The 25,518-nt window shown below is 40.4% G+C and overlaps 1 protein-coding gene across 1 annotated transcript in view; it reads left to right on the top strand.

Annotated features, from left to right (window-relative positions):
• med12 (mediator complex subunit 12) overlaps positions 1-22,188 on the top strand; it is a 181,741-nt gene extending 159,553 nt beyond the window's left edge. The window contains exons 37-44 of the mRNA XM_080187507.1: positions 2,018-2,171; positions 3,251-3,453; positions 5,947-6,024; positions 12,819-13,048; positions 17,023-17,161; positions 17,318-17,488; positions 18,079-18,160; positions 19,915-22,188. Of these exons, the coding sequence (XP_080043633.1) occupies positions 2,018-2,171; positions 3,251-3,453; positions 5,947-6,024; positions 12,819-13,048; positions 17,023-17,161; positions 17,318-17,488; positions 18,079-18,160; positions 19,915-19,952 (1,095 nt within the window). The 3' untranslated portion in view covers positions 19,953-22,188. The remainder of the gene's footprint in view (positions 1-2,017; positions 2,172-3,250; positions 3,454-5,946; positions 6,025-12,818; positions 13,049-17,022; positions 17,162-17,317; positions 17,489-18,078; positions 18,161-19,914) is intronic.
• Positions 22,189-25,518: the final 3,330 nt, after the last annotated feature.

The following is a 25,518-nucleotide window of genomic DNA, read 5'->3' as shown; positions in this document are numbered from 1 at the left end:
GGTAACCTAAGGAGAGAGGGAATTTAACAGTGATAATACTGTTGAATGTCACACGGATTTGGTCAAATTCTCTAATATTGGAGATGGCACTGCCTAACACCTGTGTGGCACAAATGTTACTTGCCACTAATGAGCCCAAGCCAGAATGTTGTTCAGATCTTGCTACATATGGACACAGACTGTTTCAGGATTGGAGGAATGACATATTGTACTAAACTTTGTGTAATGTTCTGCGAACATCCCGACTTCTGACCTTACAATGGAGATAAAGTCACGGTGAAGCTGCTGAAGATGGCTGGGCGAAGGACACTATCCTGAGGGACTAGCGCAGTGATGTCCTGGCGCTGAGAAAATTGACCTCCAATAACCACAACTATCCGACTCCAACCGGTGGAGAATCTTCTCCGAATTCCCATTGAGTTCAGTTTCACTTAATATGACGCTTCTCACACTGATGTGCTCTGCATTCTCATTAATCTAAACTCATGTATCTTTTCCAACTCATTGTGCAATATCCTTTATGATTCCTGGATTGTGTCTTTATGAAGCACTTTTTCCGTTCGTTTGTTTACTGTTGAATTTTGGCATGCTGTTTGTTTTATTGTCCCTACATCTTCCCCCTTTCATGCTCCTAACCACCACTCTCTGATGTGCCAAAACCTGGCACAACGTACATGGAGTGATTCTCCTATCCCACTGTGCTAATTTTCTAGAGGACAATTCGTGGGATTCCACGTAATAAATACTAATTTGACAGATGCCCCGCTAGTGTCTCCCAGAGCTGGATTTCCAGTGCGGTCTGCTCCGTGGCAGTAACTGTCAGGGAGGCCAGCTAGCATTTAAATGTCGGAGGGGTGGGTGTTTGCCAAGGGGGATTGGCACTGCACGTGGGGAGCATTGGGCCGTGGAGAAAGAACTGCAAGGGTCCCAGGAATCACTGGCCAACAAACGGGAAGCTGACCATTTGAGCCACTGGTTTCCACCTCTCGAGCAGGGTAAGCCCCGCCCCTTGAAATCTAATGATATTCACACTCTGCATTTCACAGTGTGTGACAGATTCTAGTATGAACTCCCACTGAAGAAACTAGTGTGAATTATTCCAGTTTTCCTGCAAATTCCACACTTAGAATCTTTTAGAGAAAATTCCACCCACAATGTTCATTACTTCCTGGAAATAGTAAATACAGTGAGTATGTCCACAGTCCCTCTTTAATGCTAATTTTGTGTACTTCACAAGAACTGCTTAGTGTGACTTCAGCTTTTTAAAATGGAAAAGCGGAAGAAACTACTTACCTCTATATTCTGCATGTTATTCTTCATATATCTCCGTACTTTGGAAAATAGACTAGGGATCCGGTAGTGGCATATTTAAATCATATGTTATTCTGTATAGATATCATAGCCTAGAACTTTAACACTAAATGACCTTTGACAAACTTTGTGAATGGAGGAGATGGTGACATAGTGGTATTGTCGCTGGACTAGTAATCCCAAGACCCAGGGTAATGCTCTCGGGGCTTGGGTTCCAAGCCCACCATTGTTGGTTATTGTGAAAAAAGAAGCTAACTAGCTTACTAATGTCCTTTAAGAAAGGAAATCTGCCATCTTTGGCTGGTCAACATAAATATCATGCAACATTAACTAATTTACCTTGAGCATTTCATCATAAGCCCTCATGGTAGTGTTTATCAATAGTGATCTTGTCCAATTTAGTTGTGATCTTGATGGCTACAAATTTGAGAGCCGGAAAATTGTTGTAGTTCTATTTTCTTGAAATAAAACTTACGATTCAACACTCAAGAATCATGATAGTGATATGAACAGAATTATTAATGATAGTCATTGTTAATGGGCAAAGGCATTGGCTTAATGGAAACTGTCAAATTAGTATTTATTACTTGGAATTTTTATCAGTGCTTTGCGAATTCTATTTATTTTCTGAGCACCGTAAATAATAGTCATTGATAATGATACAGATGTCTAAAACTTATTTTTTGTTTGTCTTGTCTTTGAATAGCTTGATTTACCATCCAGTGCTCACAGAATCCCTCCATATGGTGGTCCAGTTCCTACTGATCTAATCCCACACCAGACTAGTAATCATTATACCAGACATCCATATGCTCAGGCCAATGTAGGGATATATGCACAGAACCAACCTTTACCAGCAGGTACGTGATAGAGCGGGCGAGAAAACCTCATTCTCAATATAAAACCAGTTTATATCCATCCCTTAATTTATAAAGTTTATTTTAGAGCATTTGCTATTAATTGTATAAATGTATTCAGCTGGTGTGCATTAACTCGTTACCTTGTTAACAATAGTACCTTATCCAAAGTACGTGTTCTTTGTGTGAATTTAGATAGTGGATGTTGACAGAATGGAAGAGATAAGATATTTATAGTGTTCACTGTAGCCTATTTTGTCGTCGCCTGATAACTACATCCAAAAGTTCCCTCAGTGGTCATTGGACATTGAACTAAGCTTTCCCTTCCTACCACTGAGGTCAATGAACACCTGCTAATTCATTCAGACCAACCACGAAGTTGCTGATTTTGCTCTGTTGTGACTGGCCAGCTTGAAAGCTTGGATTTGTATTATGATCGGAAAGGGCTAAATTGCCCGTAGTGACCTAGACACTTGCAGACTTTTAATTTAAAACTGGAAAAAAGGCGAAGTACAAAAAAGTCCATTTGAAGCTCAAATCTCTCGTACTCCAGTTGATCAAATTTAGCTTCCACCAGCATTTTGTACACCCATCGTGTCAGGATATAAATAATTGCAGATGGGCAACTTTTGACCGTTATCCAGTGTCATCATTGACGTCAACAAGGGAATGCTTCTTCCACTGTCAAAGGCACTGAAAGAATATCAAGCTGGCTATCTCTAGCTTGGACATCTATCTATATATTGCGGGTCCTCCATTAGTCTTCTGCTTGCTCTGTTGCTGAGACTTTACTTATCTAATTTGTGGCACAATAAAAGCAGAAACAATGTCAAATTGGGTTTTATATCTCTGCCTAGATTGCTTACATTTAACGTAAAACATACTTAAGATTTTTGAGATGAGCCTATTGAACATTATCTATGTAACTGAGTGGTCAGTGAATCACAACTTTTGAGCTCAAAATGCAAAGAAAGCTCTCATTAAGTATCTACTTGCTGAAGTTCATGTGAAAGTTGCAAGCTAGTTACGCAGTAAAAATAGAAATAATATTGTCTGTTTTAATCACTTTGTTTTACATATAGGTGGACCCAGGTTAGATACAATCCCATACAGATCCGTGCGGCCACCTTTCTCAAAAATAATGCAGAATCGGCCGCCATATAGCACAGTGATTCCCCCAATGGGTGGAATGATGGATTCATCAATGTACAAAACTCCCCAATACAAACCACAACCTCCAATCCCACAGGGACAAATGCTCCGGCAGCAGCTACATGCCAGACTGGTGAGTATGGGCAGGAGGAATTAGAGGCAAAAATTGACTAAAGACCTGGCAAAGGCATTGTGGGTGGAATGGCCTCCTTCTGTGATTCTAAGGCATCTTGAAATCAGTTCTTTGCTGACAAAAGGATAGAGTTTGAGGACAGCTGCTTGATGTGGAGATCTTGACTGTTTGCACACATTCTGCTGCAAAGATGCCAGACTAAGATGGGCAAACTGAAGTACTGTCTTGCATGTGGGGAACTTCATTTAAATGGATCAGCGTTTATAAGTAAGGAGGAGCTCAATGATACAAATGGGCCAGATACAGTATTCTTGCTGTAAAGGGACTGACTGTCCAAAGCAAAGGAGCTCTGTGGCATTCAGAGGTCTTTAATGTGCAGGTAATTATATTAATTGATCTGCGCTTTCCAATAGACAGCATTGCATGTTGGTGTAGTAGCAGATTGCATATGGAGGCGCTCGCTCTTTTATTAAAATAAGAGAATTCTGTGCACTTGATTAACCATGTTACTTGTTGCATTCAAATTCCTTGGCTGAAGAGAGATCTTGAAAAACTTTTCTAAAATCAGCCATGGTTTTCCTGTCTAGTCAGGATCCTGACAAATTGTTGATGGTCAATGATTTGTGTCCACTATCAGTACAGTTTGTATGCAAGAATGGTCTGAGAAATTTTGCTTCATTATTTTCTTCTGTTTTCCCCCCTCGAGTTACAAACTGTGCCGTTTGTGACTCTTTTTTTGAAATCTGAAAGTAATAATAATTGCATATGACCCTTTCTGACATCCACAAAATGACTGACTGACTGAATATAAATACACAGAATAATGCAAGACTTTAAATTCAGGGCTAATTCAATATGGAAAATTTAGCTTTTAGCATTCAACCTCATAATATGATTTTGTGTTTTCTCCAATTCTGGTGCATTATTTTTCACTTTATTGTTAATCTGTTTGTTACCATAATGTCTGACTAGAGGGAGCACAAACCTTTAGTATGAAGAAAAAATACATTTGTGTAGCTCTTGATCAAAATGAAATATCTCAGTGCACTTTGCATAGGAATTTTTATACAATGACTTACGTAATTAAATGAAACAGTCATTTTATATCCACAACGTTTACCAGTTAACTTTGATTCCTTTGAATTTTGATCATTCACTTGCACCACTGAAACAGGCAAACAGGGCCACAGAGTAACATCGCAGTAAAAAATAGCATATCAATATAACACCCACTCAATGTTAATGCAGGAGTGCTAACCTGGCATGTTCATTCAGGCCTTGGAGTACCTGAATGTGTAACTGTTTTGTGTAAAAGGCAAATAAAGTTGTAAACTAATCAAGCTGAGGCACACAAATAACATTTAATGGTCAGCTCATAGAAGATATCGAAACAGTCTGATGTTGATACATGTTTACGCGACAGTTTATTACCTTATTTTTCTTTTCACCTGGATGGCTTTCTGGAAATCTGTCTGAGACTGAAACAGTTTGTGAACTGTTTCAGCCTGAGTGAAGCTTCCAGCCTCACCTGCTCTCTAAGATTATCTAATTCCACATCTATTATATTAACTATCCATTCTGTCTCAGCTTGTCATCCTCATTCATGCCCTTGTAATCTTTGGACTCAGTAGTTTGAATGCTCTCCTATCCAGCTTCCCATGTTGCAGCAAAACTCTATTCATATGATAACCTACTTCCTTTTCACCCATCACCAGTGCTTGCTGATCTTTATTGGCTCCTGATCTGGCAACTTCTCTACTTTTAAAATTCTCAGTCTTGTTTTCAAATCCCCTTCTGGCCTCACCCCTTCCTATCTGTGTGACCTCCTCCAGCCCTACGACCCCCTGAGATCTCTGTACTCAAATTCTGATCTCTTGCATGTCCCCCAATTTTCATTGTTTCACATTGACGATTTTGCACTCAACTACCTAGCCTCTAAGCTCTGCTGTTTCCTTCACAACCCTCTCTGCCTTGCTAACTCTTGCTCCTCCTTTATGACACTCCCTGAAAACGATTTCTTTGACCTAATAACTCATTATGTGCTTCAGTGTCAGATTTTATTTGATAATGCTCCTGTTGAAGCACCTTAAGATGTTTTGCTATGTTAAAGGCACAATATCAGTGCCTGTGGTTAACGTCTTTGAGGTTCAAAAATGTATTTTAACATTTTATTACAGAAGAAAACAGTTCCACGATCCAGTTCTGCAGGCTTGTCTCTGTGCTAAAAATGGAATTGTCTTTTTAAAGAATCTTATTTGATGTACATATTGGGAAACCATATTCTGACTTGTAGCAATTAAAGTATTAGTAAAGTGAAACCAATAAATTGAGAGAGAGCAAATTTATGGTGAACTGGTTATTTTATGAAACCACTGTGAAATCAGGTTCATGTGGAATTCTTTGTCTACCATTTGTCAGGTACAGTTGTGCCAAATGTGGCTAAAGCTAAAGACCTATGTGTTTCTAAATGTCCTTCCTTCTCCATCCCCCTAGAATTCCGGTGGAATGTATGGACAGCAGGTACGTCAAGCAAATCCAGCTCAGCAATATGGATCTATGTCACAAGCACAGGTATGTGATATTTTTATCTTGGCACCATCCAAAGACACTGCCAGGTACCTGGGTTTGATTTCCAGCTTGGGTCGCTATCTATGTGGAGTTTGCACATTCTCTCTGTGTCTGTGTGGGTTTCCTCTGGGTGCTTCAGTTTCCTCTCTCAGTCTGAAAAACATGCTGATTAGGTGCATTGGCCGTGCTAAATTCTCCCTCAGTGTACGCGAACGAACGCCTGAATGTGACAACTAGGGGATTTTCACAGTAACTTCATTGCAGTGTTAGTGTAGGCTTGCTTGCAACTAAAAGAAACAAACAAAAACCTTTACCTGACCTTAGTGCAATTCGAAGTGCTACAGTGCCCTCTGTTAGCTGTGATAGAAATGTTCTGCGAATTCCAGACAGGACAGACATAGAACATTGGTTTATATAAGAACATAAGAAATAGGAGCAGGAGTAGGCTATCTAGCTCTTCGAGCCAGCCCCGCCATTCAGCAAGCTGATCTGACGTGGATCAGTTCCACTTTCCCGCTTTCTCCCCATAACCCTTAATTCCCTTGTCTATCAGAAACCTATCTACCCGTGACTTAAATATATTCAGCGAGGTAGCCTCCACCACTTCAATGGGCAGAGAATTCCAGAGAGTCACCACCCTTTGAGTTCCTCCTCAACTCCGATCTAAACTGTCGCACCCCACCACCACCACTTATTTTGAGGCTGTGCCCTCTAGTTCTGCTATCCTTTCTAAGCGGGAAGAATCTCTCTACCTCTACCCTATCTAGCCCCTTCATTGTCTTGTATGTCTCTAAGGCCCCCCCTCAGCCTTCTAAACTGTAACAAGTACAGACCCAGTCTATTCAATCTCTCTTCATAGGCTAACCCCCTCATCTCCGGTATCAGCCTGGTGAACCTTCTCTGCACTCCCTCCAAAGCCAATATATCCTTTCACAAATGCCGCGACTAAAACTGCACACAGTACTCCAGTTGCGGCCTCACTGGTGCCCTGTACAGTTGCAGCAAGACCTCCCTGCTTTTATATTCTATCCCCCTCGCTATAAAGGCCAACATTCCATTTGCCGCTTTGATCACCTGCTGCACCTGCAGGCTGGGCTTTTGCGATTCGTGCACAAGGACCCCCAGGTCCCTCTGCACCGTAGCATGCTGCAGCTTTTTGCCCTTTAAATAATAATCCCTCCTACTACTATTTCTACCAAAGTGGATAACCTCACGTTTGCAACGTTATACTCCATCTGCCACGTCCTCGCCCACTCACTCAGCCTATCCAGATCTCTCTGCAGACTTTCCACGCCTTCCACGCAATTTGCTTTTCCACTCATCTTCATGTCACCAGCAAATTTCGTTACCCTACACTCAGCCCCCTCCTCCAGATTGTTATATGCCTCCTCTATGATGCATTTTCCCACAGATTTACTTATTATTTGTGAGAGTGACTGTCCTTAACATCAAAGCAACATTTGAAGAAGTGTGGCATCAAGGAGCTCTAGCAAAACTGGAGTCAATGGGAATCGGGTTGGGAAACTTTCCACTGGTTGGAGTCGCACCTCGTACAAAGGAAAAAGGTTGTGATTGTCAGTCAAAGCCCTGAACATGGTAGCAAGAGTTCCTCAGGATAGTGTCCTGGGCACAACCAACTTCAGCTCTTTCATCAATGACCTTCCCTTCTTCGTAAGTGGAGTTGCTTGGTGATTGTGGACTGTTCAGCACCATTCCAAACTCTTGACACTGAAGCAGTTCGTGCCTATGTGCATCAGGACCTGGGCAACATTTAGACCTTGGCTGATAAGTGGTTAATAACATTTGAGCTAAGGAATAGCCATTTGCAACATGACAGAATGCAACCATTTCCCTTTGACATTAAATGACTCAACTGTCAACATCTTGGAGTTATCATTGACCAGAAACTGAACTGAATCAGCCATATAAATACTGTGGCTAAAAGAGCAGGTCAGCAGTTGGAGTGCTGTGGAGAGTAACTCATCTCCTGACTCCCAAAATCCCATCTACCATCTAAAAGGCACAAGTCATGAGTATCACAGAATACTTTCCACTTGCCTGAATGAGTGCAGCTCCAACAACACTCAAGCTTAACACTGTCAAGGACAAATCAGCCAGCTTTATTGACACCTCATCCACTAATGCACAATGGCAGCTGTGTGTACCATCTACAAGATGCACTCCAGCAACTCACCAAGGCTCATTGGGCTTCTACCATCTGGAAGTACAAGAGCAGCAGATGCATGGGAACAGCATCATCTGCAAGTTCTCTTCCAAGCCACTCACCATCCTGACTTGGAATTATGTGACCATTCCTGCACTGTCACTGTTAAAATCATGGAATTCCTTCCCCAGCAGCACTGTGGGTGTACTTGCACCACGTGGAATGAGCAATTCAAGAATGTGGTTCACAACCTTCTTCTCGAAGGACAATTGGGGATGCATAATCAAAATGCTGGCCTAAACATAAGAACATAAGAAATAGGAGCAGGAGTAGGCCATCTAGCCCTTCGAGCCTGCCCCGCCATTCAATAAGATCATGGCTGATCTGTTGTGGCTCAGTTCCACTTTCCCGCCCTCTCCCCATAACCCTTAATCCCCTCTCTTATCAAAAACCCATCAACCCGCTTCTTAAAAATATTGAGCGAGGCAGCCTCCACCACTTCAACGGGCAGAGAATTCCAGAGATTCACCACCCTTTGAGTGAAGAAGTTCCTCCTCAACTCCGTTCTAAACCGCCTCCCCTTTATCTTGAGGCTGTGCCCCATACATACAGCAACATACACATCCCTTAATAAAAACAAAAAGCAAATTGAACTTATTAGAGGGTAAATGCTGAACAATCATAAGAAATTCATGCCTGGAATGGTCAAATTTAGACTAAACAAGTGTCACCTTAAAAGAAAATTAATGTAAGTAGAATAAAGAGGAATAATAGCCTCTACGTATCATGCAGGAAAGGCTGAAAGCCTTCAATTGGATAATTAATAAAAACAGACATTAAAGGGGTGGTCCGAGAAGCACAGAAAGACCAGAAAAAACATATAATTGTAGATATAAAAGATAATAGTAAAGAAAATTTCAATCTCTTCCCTTAATAATAATCAAAAATGAGAATCAAAATGATATGCCAGTGGTATCGATCATCAATAATCTGAATCATTGTCTTCAGGTTTTCACCCAAGTGCACTAAGGATGATAGTGAAAGAGATTTGTAAGTGACTTAAGGTCATTATAAGGGAGCCAAATACGGAATACTGGGGACCTACAAGCAGGCTGGGAGCAGACTAATGTCCAACAAAGCAAATGCAAACTTCAGTGAAGGGATCAATTTATAGGAGAAAACCCGAGGATTATCTGATCCATGTCAACATGGATGGCACAGTGGTTGGCACTGGTGCCTCACAATGCCAGAGACCTAGGTTCGATTTCTGGCTGGAGTCACTGTCTGTGTGGAGTTTGCATGTTCTCCGTGTGCCTATGTGGGTTTCTTCTGGGTGCTCTGGTTTCCTCCCAGAGTCTGAAGGATGTGCTGGTGAGGTGCATTGATTCAAACAAGCGTCAGAATGTGGCAATTAGGGAAATTCATTGCAGTGTTAATGCAAGTCTTACTTGTGACTAATAAATAAACTTTAAATTATCTGACTAATATTCTGGATTTTTTTTGTGACATCACAACTGAATTTTTAAGGGCCTACCATATTGGTGTAGCTATCAAAAAAATCTTTAGACAAAGATCTCAATGCTTTTTTGTTAAGCTTTTACGGAGAGTCAGGGTAACTCTTAGAGATTTGTCAAAGGGTTATAAACCAATGTGTCAATGCAGTTATGAAAGAATGCTGATTTGGTGATCACGCTGTTTCTAATTTTGATCAACAATTGATTCACAAACTCAATGCAAAATTGATTAAATTAACAAATGTCTCCAAGATCAGGAGGGAGTGTCCAGAGGTAGTGTCCTTCTGTCTGAGCCGGTGCACAATGTGGCGAAACAGGTTGACTGTCACTCTGCCTACTGGCAGGCAGTGAAAAGTGGGAGAGTTTGCAAGTCAACCGTACTGCAGAAGGTAATGACAAACCACTGCAGTACATTGCCGAGCATAATCATGGACCAATCTAATGGAAGTCCATCACCTCCAATACCCCCTTTGGAAATGATACCTGAAGAAGGAGGATGATCAAGCTCAGAGGCAATTAATACTGAGATGCTAACTCGATAATACAAAATGACTGTAAATGATGTAAGCGGTGTCTCAATTGCAAACTAATTTGAATGCAGGTAGGTATAAAGTTTTATTAAATTATTTCTCAATGTGAATGTCACTTGCTAGGCCAGCATTTTTACTGCCCCTCCCTAATTGCCCTTGAGAAGGTGTTGGTGAGCTACTGTCTTGAACTGCTGGAGTCCATGTGGTATAGGTACACCCACAGTGCCATTTGCAAGGGAGTTCTAGAATTTTGACCCTCGGACAATGAAAGAGTGGCGATATAGTTCCAAATCAAGGATGGATGTGGCTTGGAGGGAAATTTTGTAGGTGGCGGTGTTCCCATGCATCTTCTGCCCTTGCTCTTATAGGTGGCAGAAGTCATGGGTTTCGAAGGAGCTTTGGTGAGTTGCTGCAGCGCATCCTGTAGATGGCATGAAGTGCTGCCACTGTCTGTCAGTGATGGACTGGGTGGATGACTGCCAATCAAGTGGATTGCATTGTCCTCAATGGTTTGAGCTTCTTGAGTGTTATTGGAACTGCATTCATCCTGGCAAGTGGAGAGAATTCCATGACACTGCTGATTTGTGTCTTGTAGATGGTGGACAGGTATTGAGAGTCAGGACGTGAGTTACACTCCAAAGAATTCTCTGCCTCTGACTTGCTCTTGTAGCCACCGTATTTATATGGTGGTATGGTTCAGTTTCTGGTCAATGATAATGCCCAGTATGTTGATGGTTGGGGATTCAGCAATGATAGTTATCTCTTTTCTAAGATGGTCAATGTCTAGCACCTGCAATATTATTTGCCATTTATCAGTTCAAGCCTGAATGTTGCCCAGGTCTTGATGCATATGGGTATGAACTGCTTCAGTATCTGAGGAGTGTGAATCGTGCTAGAGAAAAGGTCATTGAGAAAGCAGCTGAAGGTGGTTGGACTTGGCACACTACTCTGAGGAACTCCTGCAGTGATGCCATGGAGCTGAGATGATTGACTTCCAACCACCACAACCATTTTCTTTTGTGCCAAGTATGACTCCAACAGCAGGGAGGTTCCCTCTGATTTCCATCGAGTCCAATTTTGCTAGGACTTTTTGACCCCATACTCGGTCAAATGCTATCTTGATGTCAAAGGCAGTCACTCTCACCTCACCTCTGGTATCCAACTCATTTGTCCGTGTTTAAACCAAGGCAGTAATTAGATTAGGGTTTGAGTATCCCCATGTGTAATCCAAACTGAGCATCAGTAAGCAGGATATTGCTGAGTAAAGTTTGCTTGTTTATTTATTGGTCACAAGTAAGGCTTACATTACGACTGCAATGAAGTTACTGTGAAATTTCTCCAGTCGCCACACTCTAGTGCCTGTTCAGGTCAACGCACCTAAGCAGCATGTCTTTCAGAATGTGGGAGGGAACCGGAGCATGTGGAGGAAACCCACGCAGATATAGGAAGAACATGCAAACTCCACACAGTGACCCAAGCTGAGAATCAAGCCTGGGTCTCTGGCGCTGTGAGGCAGCAGTACTAACCACTGTGCCACCATGCTGCATGACAGCACTGTCGTTGACCCTGTTTATTATTTTGCTAATGATTGAGAATAGATTGGGGCAGTTATTTGGCTTGGTTGGATTCATCCTACTTTCTGTGGACAGGACATACCTGGGCAGATTACCACATTGTTGGGTATATGCTAATGTAGCAGTACTGGTACTGCTTAGCTAAGGGCACAGTTAGTTCTGCAGCTAAGTCTTCATTATTGTTGCTAGAGTGTTGTCAGGGCCCATAGCCTTTGCACTATCCAGTACCTTGAGCCGTTTCTTCATATAATATGGAGTAGTTCAAATTAACTGGAGACTGGCATATTAGATGCTGGGGACTTCAGGAGGAGGCCAAGATGGATCATCCACTCAGCACTAAGATGTCATATGGAAAGAAAAAATAACATTTTATTAATATGTCAAAACAGCAACTGCTGTTGCAAAAGATTGATTCTGATGGACTAAATTTTCATCTTGGACAATCAAAGAGCAGGAATCAGCCAAGCAAGTAGAATGCTGACCTATGCATTCAAAACTGTAAACAAAGACATGTTCAAACAGTACTTAGTCCAGATCACATCTTAAATACTGTGTTTAGTTAAACTCACTGAGACCCAAGGAAAACTTTAAGGACAAGCAGCAGAACTTCACAGTGGAACAGTGAAGGTGAAAACTATCCAATTATTTAAGAAACATATTGGGTGGTTTGACTTGTGTTTTTCTCTCTCTGAATGAATTAATTAAACTTGTCCAAATGGCCTTCCTGGCCATAACAACAATGACTACACTTTGGAAGTGATCATTGGATGTAATGCACTGAGACTAAATAGAGCATTAGTAAATGTAAATCTTATTTTTCTTATGATATATTTATTATTGGGAAGAAAGATTGAGCTGTTGGGGGACTATGACCTGGCTTTAAATAGTAACAAATTGGAATTTATAATACATTGAGGCAGAAGTAAAATAGTTAAAGCAGGCCCAGAAAGTATAACAGGATAATGGAAAGATCGGTTGTTTCTTCTGTTATTCATGTAACATTTTCCTCTTCCAGAATATTTCCCAAGGATATACAAACTATGGCTCTCACTTGGGGATGCAGCCACATCCATCACAGACCAGCGGCATGATTCCCCCTGCCTATTCGAACCAACCATACCAGGGCGGTCACACTGCTAACAATCCTGCACTCGCAGATCAGGTTCGGCAAATGCAGCAACGACCAAGTGGTTATGTTCACCAGCAAGCTCCGGCTTATGCACACTCCATGCAAAACACACAGAGGTACATGATTTAGAAAATCTGATATGCCACAACTAACTTTATTTCTTTCCAGCACTGAGTATGTCTTAGTAGCTTTCACCAATTGCACACTATTTAAGAATAGTAACATTCTCTATCCTCACCCTTTTTATTTATTGTTTGTCCTTTTTAATGTTCGTCTATCGTTTCCTCTGCACATGGCTGTTATACAGTTTTAAGACTGTTGTGTCAGCTTCTAGGTCATTTACCAGGACTGGCGCTCAGTGCATTATAGCAGGAGTCCTTTTTGTGATTCACCTGGAACACTAAACTGAGGCTCAGTCTTAGCCATTTTGGTGGTTAGGTGGGTGTTGATGATCTTATGGCCTTTTCAAAAGGTAGCAGCAAGTTGTTCTGGTGACCTGGCTGATAGTTTTTGAGTCAAAACCAGAGAAAAGGGTAACATAATAATTGCTAGTAACATGTCACTAATAAAGAATCTCCATTTCACATTTTCTTACACATCAGTTTTTCAAAATTTGTTGCGTAAAGCACTTAAGCAAGAGATAAACCTATTCAAAGGAAGAAGTTGTTTGTCAATTGGAGAATTTTATCACATTTCAAATCATAAATTCTTAAATATTTGAGGTGATTCATCACTTTTAGTTTTTCTGTACCTGCCAGTATGGCTGAACATAAGACCATCATTAGGAAATATGTTTTGAGGTAAACTTGTTAAAGGGAAGATTATTCACATTAAACATTGTTTAGCACAACTCCTTCCTTTGTTCTGAAAGTAATTTATTCAAGTCGTTCATTAGAAGTGGTAATGTTTCATTGTCTAGAAATGTGAAGCAGGTTAATCTGATACCAAAAAAAAGACTGAAATTCATTGGTACGAATGGAAACTAGTTCACCAATACAAGTGACCCCTTGATAGCTCAAGAATAAACATGTTTTCAGTTCATGATTTAGGATCTAACTATAAATTACAAATATGAAGTAATAAGAGAAAACAGTAGTTTAGTTTACACTTATTGCAGAACTTATACTATTGTGACACTTCACTAACTCTACAGATGGTCTTATGCCATACTATAACTTATAGAAGGTGTTCGATATTTCCAGAAGGCGTTTGATAAGGTGCCTCACAAAAGGTTGCTGCAGAAGGTTAGGGTGCACGGAGTTAGGGGTAAGGTGTTAGCGTGGATTGAGGATTGGTTACCTAACAAGAAGCAAAGAGTTGGAATCAATGGGTTCTTTTCTGGTTGGCAGTTGGTGACTAGTGGAGTGCTGCAGGGATCAGTGCTGGGGCCTCAACTGTTTACCGTTTACGTAGACGATCTGGAGGAGGGGGCTGAGTGTAGGGTAACGAAATTTGCTGATAACACGAAGATGAGTGGAAAAACAAATTGCGTGGAAGGTGCGGAAAGTCTGCAGAGAGATCTGGATAGGCTGAGTGAGTGGGCGAGGACCTGGCAGATGGAGTATAACATTAGCAAATGTGAGGTTATCCACTTTGGTAGAAATAATAGTAGGAGGGATTATTATTTAAAGGGTGAAAAGCTGCAGCATGCTACAGTGCAGAGGGACCTGGGGGTCCTTGTGCACAAATTGCAAAAACTCAGACTGTAGGTGCAGCAGGTGATCAAGAAGGCAAATGGAATGTTGGCCTTTATAGCGAGGGGGATAGAATAGAAAAGCAGGGAGGTCTTGCTGCAACTGTACAGGGCACCAGTGAGGCTGCAACTGGAGTACTGTGTGCAGTTTTGGTCCCCTTATTTGCAAAAGAATATATTGGCCTTGGAGGGAGTACAGAGAAGGTTCACCAGGCTGATACCGGAGATGAGGGGGTTAGCTTATGAAGAGAGATTGAATAGTCTGGGTCTGTACTCGTTAGAGTTTAGAAGGCTGAGGGGGGATCTTATAGAGACATAAGATAATGAAGGGGCTAGATAGGGTAGAGGTAGAGAGATTCTTCCCGCTTAGAAAGGATAGCAGAACTAGAGGGCACAGCCTCAAAATAGCGGGGGGGGAGGAACTTCTTCACTCAAAGGGTGGTGAATCTCTGGAATTCTCTGCCCATTGCAGTGGTGGAGGCTACCTCGTTGAATATATTTAAGTCACGGGTAGATAGATTTCTGATAGTCAAGGGAATTAAGGGTTATGGGGAGAAAGCGGGAAAGTGGAACTGATTCACTTTAGATCAGCCATGATCTTATTGAATGGCGGGGCAGGCTCGAAGGGCTAGATAGCCTACTCCTGCTCCTATTTCTTCTGTTCTTATCTGTGGAAATTTGCCCCATAAGAGCACATGCGCATGAGCTTAATTAAGTTGCACAAAAGAAATAAAATGTGGAAACATACCATCTGGAATATGCCTTTCGTACTCTTCAAAGTCATAAACTGAGATGCAATGAAAGAAAAATTCTATCACTAAACAAAGTTTATCAAACTAATATCATGGTTTCTTGAGATTTACCTGGATAAATCTGATGGCATTTATAAATATTCTAAAATAATTGGTGCTAATATTAAAATTTTTTTGCTCACTTTTATATTCAAAGCGTGTTTTTATAGGGATGAAACATTTGAAGTGATATTTTACATACTGAGAAAAGCCATTCCCATTAGCTGATGGTACAAGGACTAGGGGCTGCAGATTTAAAATTGGACAAGAGATACAGGGAGGGATGGATGAAGACTTTTTTTTTATACATAGATTCTGGTAATGACCTGGAACTTGCTGTCATCAAAGGTGATTGAAGCAGAAACAATAAATGATTTCATAAGGAAATTGGATAGGCAGCTAAATGGCCTCCTCCTATGCCATTATGACTCAATAAAACAGCCTTGTTTTCCAACACGTCAAACTGATTAACAGTAACTAAATTTATAGGGAGTAGTCATATTTCAGAGGTAACTTCCTTATTATTTGAATTTTGGCCATGTTATTTTACATCTGTTTGCCCACAAAACAGTAATTATACTTTGAAAGCTCTTAAAATATTTTGACATGTTGGTGCAAGTATTGTTATGAATAAAATTGTAGGAACACTTACGCAATTAACTTGACTTGCTCTCCTCCGTCCTTCTCAGCTTGCTGTTGATGAGATGACCACGTTTCAGATGAATCCACATCGGGTGTAAGAAATTGTGTGAGGACCATCTCCCGTCCTCAAACCCTATCAAAGACAGGATTACTCATTGGAGTTGGACCACTCTTTGGCACTGCCATAAAATAGCTTGCATTTTGCCTAATGTGCAGTCAGTGCCTGCCTCTGTATAACTTTTTCTCTAATCAAACCTCTATAAACTTGAGCTAATCCAAAACTCTGCTTTACATGTCCCGACTTCTACCAAGTCCTATTCACCAACGTGCTTACTACTACACTGATTCCCGGTCCACCAACACCTCAACATTGGCAGCAATTCCTTCAGCTATTTAAGATCTGGGATTCACTTCCTAGAGCTCTCCATTCCCCTCGCCTATCCCCTACAGCCCTTTTAAAGTTGCTTAAAACCTAGTTGGCACCTGGGTGGCATGGTAGCACAGTGATTAGGACTGCTGCTTCACAGTTCCAGGGACCTGGGTTCGATTCCAGGCTTGGATCATTGTCTGTGTGGAGCTTGCACATTCTCCTTGTGTCTGCATGGGTTTCCTCCAGGTGCTCTGGTTTCCCCTCTCAATCCAAAGATATGCGGGTTAGGTTGATTGGCTATGCTAAAAATTGCCCCTTAGAGTCCTGAGATGCGTAAGTTTTATATAGATTAGCGGTTAAATATGTAGGGACATGGGGGTAGGGCCTGAGTGGGATTGTGGTTGGTGCAGACTCGATGGGCCACACGGCCTCCTTCTGTACTGTAAGGTTTCTATGTTAGTCATGGGACTATGTCACCAGTTCTCTGTGGCTCAATGTTGATTTTGTCTTCACCTCCTATTTTGCACTTTGGAATATGTTAAAGGTGCGATTAAAAATGCAAGTCAATATTAAACATGTCTTTCTCTTTTGCAGGTTAACTCATCAACCCATTCAACAGGCACCATTGATGGCAGGAATTAGTCATATAACCCCACAGGGTGTTCACTCAACTATGAGGAATAATCAGTTGGGTCAAGAACAGCAGTACCTACGCCAGCATTCAATCCTGAGGGTAGGTTCTGCTAAAACTTTATTCAGGAATGAATGTTTAACTGGGCTGCTTTTCCTTGAATTGTGGATATATAATGGAATTCAATTACAGGGAAAGCTTTTCCTATAATGTTGGACATGCTGTTACTAAAATGAAACTTCTTGAATTGGTGTGCAGCAGCAGCAGGTGCAGCAGCAGCAGCAACAACAACAACAGGTTCAGCAGCAGCAACAGCAACAACAGGTTCAGCAACAGCAACAACAGGTTCAGCAGCAGCAGCAACAGCAACAGGCTCAACCCCAACCACAAACACTGGGAATGCAGGCCATTCCACCTCAGCAGTCTATGGTAAGATCCTGATTATGATATTGAAACAGTGTGACCTCTACTTTCAGAAATGGCACAATGCCGCATGCTGTGATAAGTTATGACTCAAATTTGGCTAGTAAGTACAGTGATGGCCAAGAAATCATTGAGTTGGGTCTTCCCTGTTCTCTTCCAAAAGCATCTCTTCCTGACTACAAGCAGAACCAGATCATTGTCAGTTCAGACCTTGATCTGTGCTAATTTTACTAATATCAGCTGCAATGCTAGTTCAGGCATTGCTATTGCTCTTGACATGCCTTGGCTAAGAAGACAAATCACAAGGTTCCTACTCCTGGTCATTGTTGACAGCTACTGGAAAATGTGTTTGTGTCGATGACACTACATGTTTCCATGATGAAAAATCCTGTTGACGGTGTTGTGACTAACATGAAAAATGATCATTTTTATTAAGGCAATTGAGCTGCAAGTATTTCAGAGAGAAATTGAATTCTTGGTCATGGTGAGAAAACAAATATGAGGCCAAGATGATCTGCAAGCCTTAAATTGTTTTTCTATTCTAAAAAGAAGGCAGGGGAAATATCAACATGTTTTACTTATTTTTAATTTTTCAGTTCCAGAGACAAGGGATGCAGCAGACACAGCAGCAACAGCAGACGGCAGCGCTGGTCAGACAATTACAGCAGCAACTTTCAAGTAAGGTTAAAGTACTGACGAAAGGTCATCTAGATTCAAAGTTGGCTCCTCTCTCTCTCTGTAGATATTGTCAGACCTGTTGACATTTTCCAGTATTTTTCTGTTTTTTGTTTCCAATTTCAGGATCCGCAGCATTTTGCGTTTATCTTAAGGTTAAAGTACTTCTGGTTGTTCTGCTATACTTATCGTACTGAGAAACAAATAAGAGTCTGACACTATTAAAAGCTACTTGACAGATTGACCCAGAACCCCTGCCCAATATCTTAAGTGTTCCCACCTTTGCTCATTCAGGAACGTAAGATCAGGGCAAGGCCATTTAGTTACTTGAGCGTATTCACTATTCAATGAGATCATGGCTGTACTCTAATCTGTGCTTGCCTTTCCTCCATATTCCTTCATACTTTTGATGAACTAAAACCTATTGATATGGGATTTTAAATTGAGCATCAATTGCCATGTTTGGAAGAGTTCAAAACTTTTACGTCTTCATTCAAGAAAGGAGGAAGACAATAAACAGGAAACTATAGGTCAGTAAGACTAACATATATCATAGGGAAATTGCTAGTCTCTATTATTAAATGAGTTATAGCAGGATACTTGGAAAATCATAATGATCAGGCAGCACAAACAAGATTTTGTGAAAGGGCAGTAGCATTTAACTAATTTATTAGATTTATTTGAACAAATAACAAGTGAGGTGAATATAGGGAAACCTGTAGATGTAGATTTCCGAAGGCATTTGAAAAGGTGCCACACCAAATACTACTATACAAAATAAGAACACATAGCATGGAGTTAACATATTAGTACAGATAAAGCATAAATTAACGAATGGGAAGAAGAGGAGGGGTCAGTGTGGGGGCCTCGCCTAGTTTACAATCTGTAGTAATGATGTGGATGAGGGACCGAATATAAGGTAGCTAAATTTACCAATGACACCACAAAAGTGAAGTTGTTAAGAGAAGGTAAAAAGTCTACAAAGGGATGAAGATAGGTTAATTGAATGGGCAAAGAAATGGCAGGTGGAGTTGAATGTGGGAAAATGTGAACTTGTCTGCTTTGATAGGAAGATTAGAAAAGTAGAATAATATTTGAAAGAAGGAAGATTGCAGAATCTGGTATACAGAGAGATCTGGATGTCTTGGTACATGAATTACAAAAAGTTAGTGTGGAGTAAGTGATTAGGATGACAAATGAATGTTGGCAAGGGTAATGGAATCTAAAAGTAGGGAAGTTTTACTTCTGATGTCAGCATAACTATTGTAAACACCCAGGTCAAGTCCCTCATGAGTCTGCTGCCATCCCAACCCTATCAGAAGTGTTTAAATTGAATTAAGTAACTGAACCATGTAAGCATCTAAGCAGTTTAACCACTTTTCTAAATATGTACTGATTAATGAATGAGATTTTCCTATACTTGCCTTTAATTTTAATGCAAAAGTAATAAATGTTATGATGTTCTGTGACATGGTGAGCATTTGCCCATTTTGTTTATACTGCAATCTTCCAGAATCTGTGGTATTTTGCCTTTGTAATAAATGTTATATTTTCCTTGGGTGGAGGATTGAGAGTAATGTTTAATATCTAGAAATGAAACCAAACTGATTGAATAAATTAATTCAGCAGTTGTACATGAGTTTTCTTAGGCAAAGTCTTTTTTCTTCTGATACATGGTCCACTCTGAAACTTTTCTGAGTTGATTCATTGATGTTTGAGTCATACCCCCACTCACGTTTGTTGTTTTGATTCAACAGATTCACAGCCACAGAAGAATGCAAACCCATACTATTAACTCCGGAGTCTCCTTGAAAAAAATAATGTGTCTCTGTTCACCATGTGGCCCACCCCAGATTCTGTCTGCTGTTCTCCAAAGGAATGTTAGGTTGTGACTGAAACTAACCTTGGACACGGGTATATTGATTTGTCCTATGGAATTGGCTTTTTAGTTGACCTCTTCCTCCTTATTTAAACAGTTGCTCTTGATACATATTCACTGTTGGAAAAAATATTTTGCAGCATTTAAAAAGCTGAGAGATGCTGGTATATTTTTTCACTCTCCCTCTATCACATCCCATCTTATTCTCCTCAACGATGAGACCAGGAAGGCTGAAGCATTGGAAGTCTGTGCTCAACAACAGTACTTCAGTCAATGTGCATTTAGTTAACACAATTGTCCTAGACCTTGTAACCTGAAGATTGAACCAGCACTATTTGTAAACTTCCATGCAGCTTTGTTAGTTGTTGCCAGTGATTGAGATTCATAGGCAATCATATTGTTACTGAAATTCTTACTCTCCCAGCAGCTGTGCCAGCCATGTTTTTTACATATATATTTTTTATAAATATATATAAATATATACAGTTGTGTATATATACACATAGAAAGCATTCTATGAACATTTATTTTTAATTGTTTTCATTAATGTTTCATAATGATACTCTTAAAACTAAAGAGCCCAAGAAATTATTGTAACCATTTTTTCTGCTCATGCCTAGAAATCACTGACTTATTGGGGTATGACTCCTCAGGGCCATCAACAATTTGATAGCTCTCTGTGTAAACATTTTTGATGTATGAAATTGCATGCAGACTACTCAACAAAATATGGCATTCTAGCCAAGCCTGAGCTTGTCCAACTGCATGTGGTTTCCATGATGGGTCATTGAATAATGATCAGGAGCAAGAAACCAGAATATGTGCCTTGGCATATCAATAAAAGGAACAGCTTTACAAAGTCAGAAGAGAAATGTTTTGACCCGTAGCAAGAAAAATGATTTTCAGATAGGTCTTCACTTGTCATTTTTAATGCATATTCTAGATTGCAAAGTGAGCTGTTGAAGTTTGTATGTGTGCTGGGGAGAAAATGATGGTTCCAAAATACCACAGTGGTAAAGAGTGGTCTTGTGTTCCACTACAATTTTTCTACATTGTATGCTTATTGTTGTTTCTTTAGTTAATTTGGTGGGGAGGGGTGGGAGGCACAGCATCTCTCAGTCTTCTGATTTGAAATTCTATCAATTATTAAGACCAAAAACATGGTGGCTTATCATATGTGTCTGCCATATTCAGTGCTCTGCATGAATTCAGAGTATCCAGTTAAAGTAAGACCTTTGTACCAGAGAGACAAAGTAGTCTATGAAGTACTGTGGTTGTTCCTGCATTCTTTGAAAATGTGTTTCCAATTCAGTTATTGGCTCCTACCTTTCATTAACACAACTCAACTGGTTGAGAACAAAAGTCATTACTAGGGAAGAACAGCTGAACCAACGATTGTGTGTGTGTGGAGCTACCAAACTTTACTTACTAAAGACAAGGTTAAATTGAGAAGCTTCAGATACTGCCATCTCAATTTTGAAAATTCATCACCCTAAAGCATTTCTGAAATTAAGCCAACAAACCAGTTTGCAGTTTCTACTACATCCAATGATTTATCTTTATATTTTTAAAAAAAGGTATGTATGGATTATAATCTCCACTCAATGCAAATCATCAACTTTGCTTTTGAGTTTTAGCTCATTCCAAAGGTAATTTATCCATAAGAAATTTTGTTTTAGAAAGCTGCGGATACAAAAAAAGCACAGAGTGCAGAGCACACAGTGCTTGAACAGAAATCTGGGGCTTAAGGATCATGGAAATAAACTACTGAAATTGAGTATATCTATAAGGCAGGGGAGTGGGGAGAGGAAGGTGGTAAGAAACTGTCTGAAGTTGCTGTTTCAGAAGAAATTCATGGAACCAGCTACTAAGTGACGTGAAATAACACCCCCTCCCATGAAAGTGTAGGAGAGTAAGCCTGGTGGAGAAAAGAATATCACACTGTACAGAAAAATACTTTCTATCTTGGTTTGTAAAACTGTACCCACATATTAAAAATTATGTACATTTTTGGTAATTGATTTGTTTTTTCTTTAAGAAAATTCTGATGTAAAGAAAAAATTCAAGATAGTGTATGTATAAAAAATTGTACATGTGTTGTTTTTATATATAAAACACAAACATTGGTCAATGATAGAGATGACCAAATGACTCAGAAGATCCGGGTCTCAGTTCTTATGACTTCCTGCATGCATTATCATTTTCATAAAGTGCATAAATTTGCATCCTTTGCAATGAGGAAGGTAACCTTATCTCCTTGTCATGGTCAACATTTCTGATTTTTCAGTTATGAAATCCAGTTGGAAGGACATGATTTTGCCATTGAAAAGTATACAACTAGTTTAGCAGGGTGAGAAGATAATTACGACCTGCAGTTTGCCACTCTGCAGAATAGCCATTTCCTATTGCATTACCATCAGGAACAGGTAAGTGGCAAGTAACATTTGAGTCACAAAAGTGCCTGACATCTCCAACATTGCGCATCTCACCGTCTTCTCTTGATATTTCAATGGCATTTTCATTGCTGAAACTGCCACTATCAACAATCTAGGGGTTACCATTGACCAAAAACTACTGAAATCAGGCCATATAAATATGGTGGCTTATAATCCTGTATAGGGTAACTTGCTTCCTGACTCCCCAAAGCCTGTCTGCCATCTGCATGCCATAAGGCAGAAGTGTGATGGAATACTTTCCACTTATCTAGATGAGCTCCAACAACATTTGGGAGGCTCAATACTGTTTAGGATAAAGCAGCCTGATTGGCACTCTATCCACCACCTTAAACATTCACTCCCTCTACCATCATGGTGGCAGTGTGTACCATTTACAAGATGCACTGCAGAAATTCACCAAGCCTCCTTTGACAGTACCTTCCAAACCCATGAACTCTACCATCTAGAAAGACACAGGCAGCAAATTCATGGGAATACCACTACTGACAAGTTCCCTTTCAAAATACCACTTCCTCACTTGGAATTATATTGCCATTCCTTTCTTGATGCTGGCTTAAAATCCTGGAACTCCCTAACAGCATTGAGTGTACCTACACTGTGTGAATTGCAGAGGTTCAGGCAGGTGCCTCACTACCACCTCCTTGAGTAATGGACAACGTATGATGCCCTAGCCAGTGATGTCCATATGTCATGAAGGAATAGATATGTGAACTTATTATCTCATGTTTATTATCTTTGGCTAATTGACAGATGCAGAGTCCCATCATCTTGGTGAAGAATAACCAAACAATTCTAATGAAAAATCTACATAATTGAGAATTTCTGAATATTATGGAGTACAGGAATTCGACAGCATTACTCTATGGCTGGAATTTTACCAGCATGCCAGCCCTGATTCTGGGGGCAGGCTCGGCTCAGAACAGCATTCTCTATTGGCCTCAGGAAGGATCGTGCGAAACTTGGGCAGACATGCCAGTAAAATTCTCCCCTATATCTCCATTCCTGCACCCCACCTGCCCCACCTCAAGACTTTATCACAAATACATAAATCTTCCTACATCTCCCTGATGCTACAGGGTATCATTGGGTCCAAAGTCAATTTTAAGGACCCCCAAAATCATTCCCTCAAAATCACTCCTCCAGTCTTTACAAAATTGTGCCATCACTTCTGGTTGATGTGCTGTACTGTTGAGATATATCCAGCTATGGTGATGGATAAAAGCAAATTACTTTGGAATCTGAAACCAAAAGAGAAAATGCTGGAAGAAAAATGGAGATTGTACTCTGGGTGAGGTACTCTAGGTCTTTAATAAATACTTGGGATATGGTGATCCGGAGTTAATAAGCTAGTAATGCAGCAGCTTGGACTAACATTTCAGAGCCTAAATTCAAAACTTATGGCAACTAAGAAATTTAAATTCAATGAATTAATAAATCTGGAAGGCAGTGCAAGTCTCAATCATGAAATTACTGGATTGTTGTAAAAATCTGGTTCATTGAAGTCTATCTTAACCCTTGTATGGCATATATTTGACTCCAGACTCATAGCAATCTGGTAATCATTAACTGCCCTCTGAAATGGCCTAGCATTTGTTGTATGTATCAAGCTGCTGCTGCAAAGAATAAAGCTAGATGAGCTGCCTGGTATTATCCAAGTTTCTATCAATGACGAAACCACACCTGGCTCAGTTAACCTTGCAAAGCCATTCTCAGTAACATCTGGGAACTTGTGCCAAAATTGGGAATGCTGTCATAGACTAGACAAGCAACAGACCGAGATAATTAATACTCAGTGAATTGTATCTCATGGATAGACTCCTCCATCACCATGTCAATTATCTGTGCACTATTGACAAAGGGTTATTTGGATTCAAAATATCAGTTCTTTTCTCTCCTTACGTTTGCTGCTAGACCTGCTGAGATTTTCTAGCATTTTCTGTTTTGGTTTCAGATTCCAAAGTAATTTGCTTTTATCCATCACCATAACTGGATATATCTCAACAGTACAACAGACCGACCAGAAGTGATGGCACAATTTTGTAAAGACGGGAGGTGTAATCTTGGGGGAGTGATTTTAGGGGTCTTTAAAATTGACCTTCGACCCAATGATGCCCTGTAGCATCGAGGAGATGTAGGAAGTTTAGTGTATTTGTGATAAAATCTTGAGCTGGGGCGAGTAGTGCGGGAATGGAGATAGAGTAATGCTGTTGAACTCTATACGCTGATTTCTCTTGATCCTGCTCTTTGATGTGATGCATTTGTAGTTGCACTGATAATAGCAAGGAGACTGATTGTACTTTTTCTGAGGAGCTTCAGTGCTCACGACCAAGAATGGCTCGGTATCATGATTAATAGCCAAGCTGCCCAAGCCCTGAAAGATGTATTTTACTAGACTGAGACTGCAGCAGATGGTGAGATAATAAGAAGGAAAAGCTTCCTCATCGATGTACCTGCAAAGCCATGTCTTTGTTGGACATCCATGAAGCACCATTTGGGCCATCAGCAATGGCAGAATTATATTCAACTGCAATCTCACCTCATGGCCTGGCACAATCCTCTCGCACGACAATCAATCTGACTCGACGAGAAGTGCACAAAAATGTGCCAGGAACATCAGGTGTTTCAGCTTGTGTTAAAGGTCTAGATGGGGTTCTTTAGGGTTTGACTGGTTAATTAAGAAAGCTACTTAACACTATAGTTTGTAAGACCATTATTATTTATTTACAGCTCTATGTACATCTCAGTAACTGCACACAAGGTTGTAGTTTTGTTTCCCTCCAGATATCTTGATCATGTGACATTGCATCATAGTTACATCAACATTAAGTGTTTCTGATGAAAAAACAAAGTTACTAACTTGAACCTTCTTAGCTACAGATTTTTTATTTGTTCATGGGTGTTGCTACTGGCCAGCATTTATTACCCATTCCTCATTGCCCTTGAAAAGGTCGTGGTGATCTGTCCCAAATAATTGTTTCTTGAAGCTCGCTCACCACTGATGTTACACTGAGTGGCCTGTAATTGCT

Source organism: Carcharhinus amblyrhynchos, chromosome 4 (genome assembly GCF_965287045.1).
Source record: "Carcharhinus amblyrhynchos chromosome 4, sCarAmb.v2.hapA, whole genome shotgun sequence".
Lineage (NCBI taxonomy): Eukaryota > Metazoa > Chordata > Chondrichthyes > Carcharhiniformes > Carcharhinidae > Carcharhinus > Carcharhinus amblyrhynchos.
Note: the sequence above shows the minus strand (reverse complement) of the source record. Positions and strands in the feature narration are given on the sequence as shown.